Source organism: Pollicipes pollicipes, unplaced genomic scaffold (assembly GCF_011947565.3).
Source record: "Pollicipes pollicipes isolate AB1234 unplaced genomic scaffold, Ppol_2.1 Scaffold_2555;HRSCAF=2994_pilon_pilon_pilon, whole genome shotgun sequence".
Taxonomy (NCBI): Eukaryota; Metazoa; Arthropoda; class Thecostraca; order Pollicipedomorpha; family Pollicipedidae; genus Pollicipes; species Pollicipes pollicipes.
Genome location: NW_023596136.1, coordinates 39,412,793 through 39,423,023, shown reverse-complemented (window position 1 = coordinate 39,423,023; position 10,231 = coordinate 39,412,793). Strand labels below are relative to the sequence as shown.

At 45.9% G+C, this 10,231-nt stretch overlaps 1 protein-coding gene across 1 annotated transcript; it reads left to right on the top strand.

Annotated features, from left to right (window-relative positions):
- The first annotated feature begins 3,688 nt into the window (after nucleotides 1–3,688).
- LOC119101042 (uncharacterized) lies at nucleotides 3,689–9,944 on the top strand. The gene is made up of 8 exons (XM_037224293.1): nucleotides 3,689–3,899; nucleotides 4,306–4,492; nucleotides 4,687–4,859; nucleotides 5,704–5,843; nucleotides 7,051–7,849; nucleotides 8,866–9,009; nucleotides 9,265–9,481; nucleotides 9,592–9,944. Exons 2-8 carry the CDS (start codon nucleotides 4,468–4,470, stop codon nucleotides 9,942–9,944), a joined length of 1,851 nt encoding a protein of 616 aa, XP_037080188.1. The 5' UTR covers nucleotides 3,689–3,899; nucleotides 4,306–4,467.
- Nucleotides 9,945–10,231: the final 287 nt, after the last annotated feature.

The following is a 10,231-nucleotide window of genomic DNA, read 5'->3' as shown; positions in this document are numbered from 1 at the left end:
ACATACCTGTTAAAACATTGCGTCCCTGTCTATTGGACAGGAGCTTTGGACAATGTCGAACTAAAGTTGGCGTGAAGGGGCTGTTAAGCACATGCAAGATACTGTGTGGCTGAGGACAGCGTGAATCTAGTGGCAATGTGATTATGTATCTGCATGCCAGCAACTCAGGGAAACTCTCTGCATTTTAATAGCTCATAATTCTCATTTTGCCCATAGGCATTTGGGTTGGGAGCGGGGGCTCAAAGAAACATTGGAGGTGGACGTCAGCCAAGTCAGCATCGGGATGGGGCTCGGGCACCCCCAAAAATATACACAGTGACGCCTCTGGGTGGGGATAAAGGACTGCCTTCAAAGGGATGTCATGTGTATCTCAGTATCTAAGCATGATTCATAAACACAAACGTCCCGGCATATCGCTGCCACATATGACATAATATGTACTACATCACATCTGTCTTCAAAGCGCTGTGCTAGCGTACTCTTTCAAATGTGCGACAGCCATATCCGGCTGTTTACTTTATTTGACAACTTTGTTGCAGAACATAATGAAGCCTATTGATATACCCGGGGAAAAAATTGAATGAGCACCCCACGCAATGGAAACTTTGTTTTCAATAACGGCAGTTTCAGATAGTTTTTTCTTCGAACGCCTTCGATTTATGAACTACGGAAATTGGCTGGCATTCATTCCACACAACAGTAATCTGGACAAGCCCATTCTGGCCGGCCGTGGTGCCTGTAATTCTTGAAGATGCGCATACTGATTAAAGGGGAATCCAACCCCCAATGCAGGACGAAGTCAAGCTACAGAGCCAGCAACAGTTGCAATAATAAATAAAAAAAAAACAGAGCAGGCTTGAAAGGCTCAAAACTCAGTATTTTCATCTGGATGGTCAGATGTTTGCTCCCAGCGGCTCCTTTTCGAAGTCACACCTGTGTTGCCCCTTCTCTCCCCAAAACGCAGACCGGCCTACGAGTGCCTCTTGCCGACAAACAAGTCATGCCTGGCATTTTGCTCATACACACATCAAACCATATCTGAAATATATATATATATATATATATATATATATATATATATATATTTGTTTCAGTTCATGTGTAGGACAACATATCTGTAGGTCTTCTGCTAAAGCCTTACTTTTTCTCTTCAGGATTTCTTTTCACAGGCCATTCTCTTTTGCTGCAGTTGGTGATCTACAAGTCGTTCTCTATACCTTTTAAAAATATTTTCTTTCTTAACTGCCTGGTCGTGTAGCTTTATGTTGGAATATTTGGGTAAAATCCTTTCTTTTATACAGGTTCTATTGAAAATAACTCCTGACTCAGCATTGACAAGCTTTTTGACGCATCGTTTGAGTTTCCGGGCTTTGGATTTGGCATTATCGCTTAGGTTAAAGATGGTTCGCACAAAATTACTAATATATTAGTCACTCTGTACAATCTAACGTTTCGAGATCCTTTCTCATCGTCGGAAAAAACTGAATGGCACAAAAAATCAGTTTTGAGGTTTAAAGGTAAAAGCTTTCCATTTCTGTTGGAAAGCATCTTTAGGAGCAGAGAACGCAAAGGAAGCCTTGTTAATTTTAATTACAAATAATAATTACTTATATAAATTACTTACTTAGATTACTTAAATTACTAATATATTCGTCACTCTGTACAATCTAACGTTTCGAGATCCTTTCTCATCGTCGGAAAAGACTGAATGGCACAAAAAATCACTTTTGAGTTTTAAAGGTAAAAGATTTCCATTTCTATTGGAAAACATCTTTAGGTACAGATAACGCAAAGGAAGCCTGGCTAAATGAAGTCAGACAGAATCCTAGTTTTACTTTGATATCTATAACATACACTCATAATGGGAGCACTACAAGGCAGTTGTAGAAAATCTGCATTACGATGAAGTGCAGTTGTATCGTCATAATTACTTTGGCAGGGTCAGCCTATTCAGGGTCGAGGTAGGTCAAAGTTTTATCTTTGTAACTAGATTTGACTGTTCGTGTCATGCGAGTTCGACATGCACATGTATCTTACGGCCTGGCATGGCCTTGCTAACCATGTCCTTAGCATTCACTGGACTGTATTAGTTATTGGGAAAGTCGAGCGAGACAATACAATACACACTTTTATCTTTTAGCCTAGCATGACATGTCGTAGATTGCTGGTGTCGATCTCCATTAGTGTCCACCCGATCGATTTTTTCAAGAGCTGTTGAATACCTCTTTTCACATTGTCATGTCATCCTTGGTTCGTGAGATTACAGGAGGACTCTACAAAGTGTCAAGCTGATCCCAACTCTTTGTGGTGCACGGACCTGTCCCAAGGAAAAGCACGGCTCCTTCTACCAGTATACGTCAATACTTCAAACCGTTATCAGTAAATATTTACTAGTTAGTTTCCTAGGCCACGTTTGTTATTAGACACCCATAACACCACCAAGCAGTTTAGGTACAGGCACCGAGTTCTGTCGCCACCAAGGCCCGACTTGATGAAAAGCACTCGCTCTAGTACCTTCGGCCGGGCAACCTGCGTCAATGTTCGCTAATGACAGGTAGGATATCTTGAGATAGTTCGTGGTGGGCCAAAACCTGGGCGTTTGACCTAACTTAGCCTAAAACGACCACGTGTACTTGCCTTTAATATTGTTGTATCATCATGCTGTACGATAAGACAGCAAATGACAGCAGAAAAGTATTGCAAAAACTTCTACGGCAGACGCGCTTATGCCGATGTCTGTCCACAGCTATCAAGGAGGCAAAGAATCAAAAATATTCCCTGGTGTGACGAAAATTGCGTCATTAATGTGTATTTAACACTAGTTGTTCAGGGTGCCGAATAATGACATCAGTGGTTAAGGCCTCCAGAACTGGTTTCACTTAACGATGTGCTTTAACAATGAAAACATGTTATTTTTGCATCAACGGTGTCTCAGTTATCTTAGCTTTGAGTTCAATTGTTTTATAGCAGCAACAAGTCGCTACTTTAGAATTCAGTATGTTTATGAACTGATGAAATTAGATGTGTAGTCTTTTAAGCTTCTTCACACGTTATATGAAAACATAATAAGAAATAACACACAACTTAAACATTGGAGGTAATATTCACCGGAGTTCATCTGGATTCGTCATATTCTAAGATCTCATGAAATCATATGTCACAATATGCTACGTTACTAGAGTCCTTTATTCACCTGGCCGCTTTGATTAAGCCATTTGCCTTTTCGTGTTCAAAAATTGGTGCCCGGTGACAGATGATCTATTTATCATCTGCTTGACTGTTAACTCTGCATATTCACATCATTGGATCGTTTCCATTTGAAAGAAAATTGCATTGGACTTAAGTTTGTTCATAATTGGGAGAGCATCTCTGCAAACCTCCACGTGGTAATAAAACAAAAACACAACCGAACATCTCATCAAAGTTTACAGATCACATGTTCAGGCGAACGCCCAGCTCCGCTATCGCTATAGCTAGTTATGTTAACCTTAATTTAGTTAATGTAATGTTTGCGTTTGATGTAAAAGATGCAGTCCTGCGCGCCGCGTTCTCGTTTGTGATCGAGATCTATGAACCAACTATGTCGCAATGTGACTTCGGGGCAGTGCGCAAGAATGGCTGCTCTGTCGTCAGTCAGGTCAAACCAAGCACCACGTTGACGTTTTTCAGGGCACGTTTGATGCAGCAGTGTCTTCTGAATTTAGTATTTTGATATCGAGACGTGACGACAAAAAGCGTCATTGGTGTAGAAGTAGACTGCCGTTCGGTGCGCACAATCAACATGCATGCCTTGGTTTAATTGAACGAAAGCACGATGCCGGTATGTCAGATACCTTTGAGGGAAAGGTCAAGAGGCACCCTCGGAATTGCATTGATGACGGTGAATTGCATCATCGCAGGTATGATTCAACAAGTTCGGTGGCTGTAGTCAGTCGAGTATTGTCTCAAGCTGGTTAAAAACGGGTCATGTCAAGGAATACGGCAAAACCATTATATGGGCCTCTGTATGCTATGAAAGATGGATTATTGTAAATCGTAGAATATTGTGTCACGACATAATTCCAGCTCCTAATCCGCCCAGCTATGTTCAGTAATACTGCCGAAAACACGTTTGCACAGGTTCAAGCTTACAAAGGTCTGTAAAAAATAGTTATACAGGTTCATGGGCATACCAAACGAGCAATAGGCATCTATTGAAATGTGCGTACTATGACAGCATAATGCAAAACGCGTTCAAGTTCCGTAGAGAGCCGATTTATCGGCCACAGACTACAGCGTCTTATTTATGTTCTCTTGGTGCATAAGGTATGGCACACGTCGTCCTGTTTCTCGGAATCTACATCCGGGTGGAGCTCGGGGGCAAGGCACAACTTCTCAAGAACTATAATCCCGATGTGCTGTTCCATATGATGCTGAGCATTTCGGCAACCCTCATCATTTTTCACGCCCCAGGCGCCAAAATTTGCTATGACTGCGGCAACTGGAAAACAAGGTAAGGATACCTCAAAGTACTCTTAAGATATTCATAAGGAGTTCACATGACCCTATGTACATTCGGCACGTTGGAGAAACCGAACGCACGCACCAATGCCAACAAATGCACCAATGAGCGTCCTCTACCGACAACTGTCCCGACGTGGTAGCGTGCTGACGAGCACGCCGCAGCCGCCGATCCCTGGCTGACAGAAGTGGACGGCTGCCCCAGAGACCGGTTCCACGCCTGCTTCCTCTTCTGGCTGATTGCTGCACTGCTCGTCTCGTTTGTTCCCGTTTCGGCTCTTATCCTGTGCGCCATCCACAAGGGGCTCATCGAGACGGCGTTCGTGGCCGGCTTCAACGAAGCAGCTGTCCGATACAAGGTACGGCGACGAAGAGCGGTCAATGATGACCGCTCAATCAATGCAATCAAAACAATGACCGCGCCCACCGCTGCCGCTTGTGATGGGTGCGTGGCAGCAGGGAGGGGGGGGGGGGGGGATCGGATGGCCGGGATTGGTGTTATGCGACTGCGTGGGCCCCCAGACCGAGGACGCCTGTAGCTAGGTGCGTGGGACAGGGAATCCAGGAGATAAAAAATCAGCCTTCTTTTTGGCTCCCTTGTGACTGTATCCCTCTCTTCAAGGCACTCCCCTGATGAAGTGATCATACCACTACGTCAGATTACTTAACGTGGTGCGTCAAAGTGCTTATCCCTTGTCATCACCGGTGGCGCAAGTCACGTGGCGTTATTTAGACATTTGAAATAGTTTTAACTGCTTAAAAGACGGCTATCCCATGCATGACATGTTGCTGATGTGAACCATCCGACACACCTGGTTCAATGCCGGAATGAAATCCAGCTAGCACAATAACATGCTCGCGACAAAAACAGCAACCTTGGCAGTGCACGAGACGCGTGTAGGTTTCAACAATTGTCATATTGTCTGAGACTTTATGTTATATGATAACCCGCATTAATTATTTTGAATTTGGTTCGGCGTCTGATCATGCAAACTGTGGAGTTAGTGGCCCGTGGACTTGCAATTGCGCGGAACCTCCGACTCTTTTAGCAGCGTCGAACGCTCGCACGTGCCTGTGAACTTCAGTGTTCAATAAAACGTCAACAGCCCATTTGACATGTCGATAAGAATTGGGCTCGAGCTGCAATCGCCGACGGCCTACCCAGCAATGAACGATGTTTTACGGACTGTCACTGTCGGACAGCTCGATTTGGAGACGAAGGCCCAGCTGGACCGGCTGCAGGTAGGGCACCAGTGCTGCGGAGCTAAGGGATTCGATGACTGGATGCGCATCAGTTGGGTCAATATGGACGACGTCAAGCCCAGCAGAACGTTCACCAAAAGGTCAGCGACGGCCAAGTGCAGGCATTCAGCTGGAATGGTCGCGACTTTGCCGGCGGTGGACTGTGGACGACTTCAGTCATCTTGAGAGTCGATATTTGATGGCTGGTCATGCAGCTTACTTGCCTTCCAGACACTGCGACAGCACGAACCTTGCTAACCTTCGTCAGATAAGGAGGCCTCATGGTCCCATCTCTGAAGTAGGTTTGGAAGACTCCTAAACCCCTAGAGTAAACCATTAACAGGATGATGCTAAATAAGAACAGAGTTTAAGGCATTTGCGATGTCTTGCCGTGTGCCTGAAATTATTTTTGTTACAGGCCGTGATTGATTGCCTCTTTTTTGGTCATGTGGTTCGAACTTCTCATTCAGGGCCACGATGGATAGCGTTCATGGTTGAGTACACGTGGGTTTACCGACGGTGTCTTCTTTCCAAAGCACTTTCCTTTAATAACGTTCTTTATGTTACTGAGCTATCTTATGATCATTCCTTGATATGCCTGCTGATGCCATCGTACAAAATGCGGCTGTGCATCAACTCTTCCAAGGTGATGTTTAGTCACATTTGTTCAGCCCCACCCTATTTGAGTTGGTATTGGTCATATTAAGGATAGATAATGCATTTAAACGCCGCTCAGTATTGTTCGTGCGTCATGTTTTGTTCTCGAAATAGCTGCTGCGGGCCTCATGCACTAGTTTATGTGATCCTAATGACCCATAACTCAAGCTATCCTCTTGGCTTGATTTGACCTGTCACAGGTCACACCCTTTGATGGGTCAGCAGTTATATGAGTAATTTTCACGTTCCGCTAGAACATTTTAACCGCTCATTTTGAGAGACATTTGCCACCTTTTATTTGTTCCCTCCCACTCTCTTACATATATCCGGAATCAATCAACTAACCGGTCTGATTCAAACGGTACAGAACACTCCCAGGCCGTCAGCACCAACACGTGCCTGGATAGCCCTGGGCAGGCGGGTGGTAGCCTTCGAATTGCTGCTGAAAACCGCAGACCCCCGGGTCGTTTCGTGCTGTCTGGAAATGTCTGCAGAGCAATCACGGAACAGTTGCCGCATTGTCCCGCAGTCTAACACGCTTGCTGGTGAGCCTGAAGAATGCACATATGCGCCTTTGTTCAGATATATGTAAAATCGATTCAACAACCCTGTACAGCAAGCACTGATCTCAGACTTTCCATCATGCTGCAGCTCATATCGAAATCCGGAAGGGGAGCTGATTTTTCCGTGGGCGCCTTGGAGCTGCTGCAATGCAAGCATTCTGATGGTCTGTGACACAATTTGGGAGTTCATTCCACACTCGAGCTCTGTCCGAGGACGAAGAAATGTGCGGGAAACAAGGGGAGATAGCATGCTAAGACAGCGGGCCAGCAGAGCAAATGAGGAAATGCATTTCACAAGGCATCAAACAGATGACACGCTGCATCATGCCAGATATTCATCAGACCGAACAAGTGTTCGCGGCAAAAAAAAACGTAGGACACTGCCGTTAGAAGCATTAGAAACAGCGTCAGTAAGGAATGCATATCCCGCTGCGAAAAAGATGACCTTTATTAGAGCGATGAACCGTGCGCGGAGCCGGAGAAGTCCAGATCGGGGAGTGAAAACGACAGATAAGAAAAAACTCCCCCAGGCACCAAAAAGGCGTAGGAAAAAGCCCCCAAAGCCCGCGAAAGCGTACTCGAAGGCGTTTGCGAAGGGCTTCCGAAAGTTCAACCTCCACGGTATGAGCCTTCGCGGCCAGGGCCCCATCGGAGCAGCCAAAACTGACTCCCCGTTCGAGAGTAAGCTGGACGTGTTGTTGCCGAAGCTGAACCTGGAGGACGCCGTGGTCAAGCTGGACGGGTGGTACCGCCCGGCCAGGATGAGCCGGCAGGCTCTGCAGGAGAAGATCTTCCACCGCCAGGGCTGCGGCGTTGCCCTCTCCAAGACCGTCTTCTGGGTCATCGGCATGGGCATGACCACATTGCTCACCATATGGGTCTTTCAGGTACGGCTTTGCTCCACCACTCCGGACGAGCTCATCAAATGATTTTTAAGCGGACAAACGTACTTCTTATGTGAGCGGCATGAATGTACGGACTTCGTTTGATTATGTAGCTGCACGTATTCATCACTGGATACGAATAAAGATATTGAGCGAAGCACGCATGACATGTATGCTTGGCGTTTGGCATACATGACATGCATGACTATGGCATACATGGCATGATGTGCCGATCTGATCGTTTGGCATGGCAAGCCAAGTCGATTCATGCGGCGTTGGTGCAACGTGGGTCGTGACGTTAAAAGGGGTATATTGCAGGATCAATTTGTGAACCTGCAACATAACCACTGCGTCCTGAGTGGCGAGAGAAGCGTGAAGATAACATCACAGCTTTCTTCTCCTTTGCAGCTCTCAATGTTATCGGTGATTAAACCATTCACCGTATTCATTGTGATGCTACGCTGAGCGTGTTGCACATGTCCTTGAATATTTTACGGTGGTTTATGCTTGCACGCAATGCATGCGGGCCTGGGGCATGACGACATTGATTTCAACGTCTTATAATACGCAGCATCTAGCCCCAGTTCTCCTTTGTCTGCTCATCACAAGTCATAGTCATACATTAAGACCATTGGAAACAGAACAATAATAGTTAAGTCTCGCGAGGGCTGAAAAGATTTAAATGGTTATTATGTTGATGCCTAACATATCTGACTCTGATGTTACGTCGGTCTAAGACAGAGTATTCAAACTGTTCAAGGAGCCACAGCAAAATACGTCATCACCATCCATTTGTATCATTACGCTTGATGCCGAATGACGCGTGCAAAGGAAAGCAGACGACTTCATTGATTGCTCTGGTAACGCATATCCCAGCATCGCTGGAGAGCTCTGGACGAGTAACGAAGCAGAACTGCGCAGCTAATGACTGCCGGCATACGGCCTAACTACCATCAGCTGGCGCCTGTATTGCATATGCATTCAACGTATTTTACGCGCCGGGAATGTTTTCCACTCAGCTCATCATGCTTATGATGGCAAGATGGCTCCAAACATCAATGGACTTGGCCTACAACTGGGGAAATCCGAAAATGATGGCACCGGGGTACATCATGAAGAAGTGGCCGTGCTCCAGCGGCCCAGCTCCAGACATTGAGCCTCCGGTAAGACAGAGGTTTGTTGCCCTTGGCATCAGCGTCCCACTGAGGATCCAGTGAGTTTATACTGGCTTCTGCTTCTCCACTCGGCGTTCATTTAGCGAGGGCCAGTTCGAGACAAAATACGAAATGTGCTATTCACGGACAGGCTTGCCAACGTTGAACCTTGGGTGCGGTCTTGCGATTATTCTCGCAAGCAGGTTTCCAGGTTTGAGAACGCGCCTAGAGCTTTGCTCAACAACTCTTGTGATGTCCGCGCAGGATGCCGCATTCTACGAAGAGGAACTGGAGCAATCCAGCGAGGACGAGGAAGAGGAGAGAGGCCGCCCGCGAGGAGAGCGCCGGTCGCGTGGGTCGTCTTCGCCGTCCTGGACTGATGACGACGACGGCGGAGACGACGACTTCTCGGAGACGGATGACAGCACTGGTTACGGCGAGGACTCGTCAGGATTTGGCGACTTTGCCAGTGCCTTCGGCGGTATGGGTGGAGGAGGAGGAGGAGGGGGAGGCGGGGAGGAGGAGGAAATCGTGGCGGTGGGGGCGACGATGATGGTGGGGATGATGGCGGCAGTGATGATGGAAGAAAAGAAAAACATAAGAAAAAGAAAGATAAGGTTGGCAAGGAAAAGAAAAGCAAAGGCGACAAGGAGGACAAGAAGAGCAAGAAGAAGAAGAAAAAGAAGAAGGATAAGGAAGAAAAGAAGAGTAAGAAGAAAAAGAAAGACAAGGGAGGAAAGAAGAAAAAGAAGAAAAAGAAGGACAAGAAAGGAAAGAAAACTAAGAAGAAGGGGAAGAAAGGGAAGAAAACAAAGAAAGGGAAGAAGAAGAAGAAGAAAGGCAAGAAAAGAAAAAAGGCTAAAAGAAAGAAAAGGAGCAAAGGGTCTAAAAAGAAGTCAAAGAAGGGAAGAAAGAAGAAGGGTAAAAAGCGAAAGAAGAAGTAGACTTCTATGTGTCGTTTTTATTGCTTACGAATATGTCAGTTGTCAATGTTCGATATTGCCTGTTGTCAATATAAGGTGACCTGCTTTATGCCCTTCGTCTCATTAGAAGCAAGTACCAAACGATGCAAACAAGGCAAAAAGTTTACATGAATATTACGACAGCCGAACTGAGCAAACCAAACTCATCGATGGTCCGGACTGAATCTGAGCATGATGTTCTGAAAATTGTTCGCTACATGTCAGAGCATAGAGTACAGCTTTGTACCGAATAACTTGCAGTAAAGAGC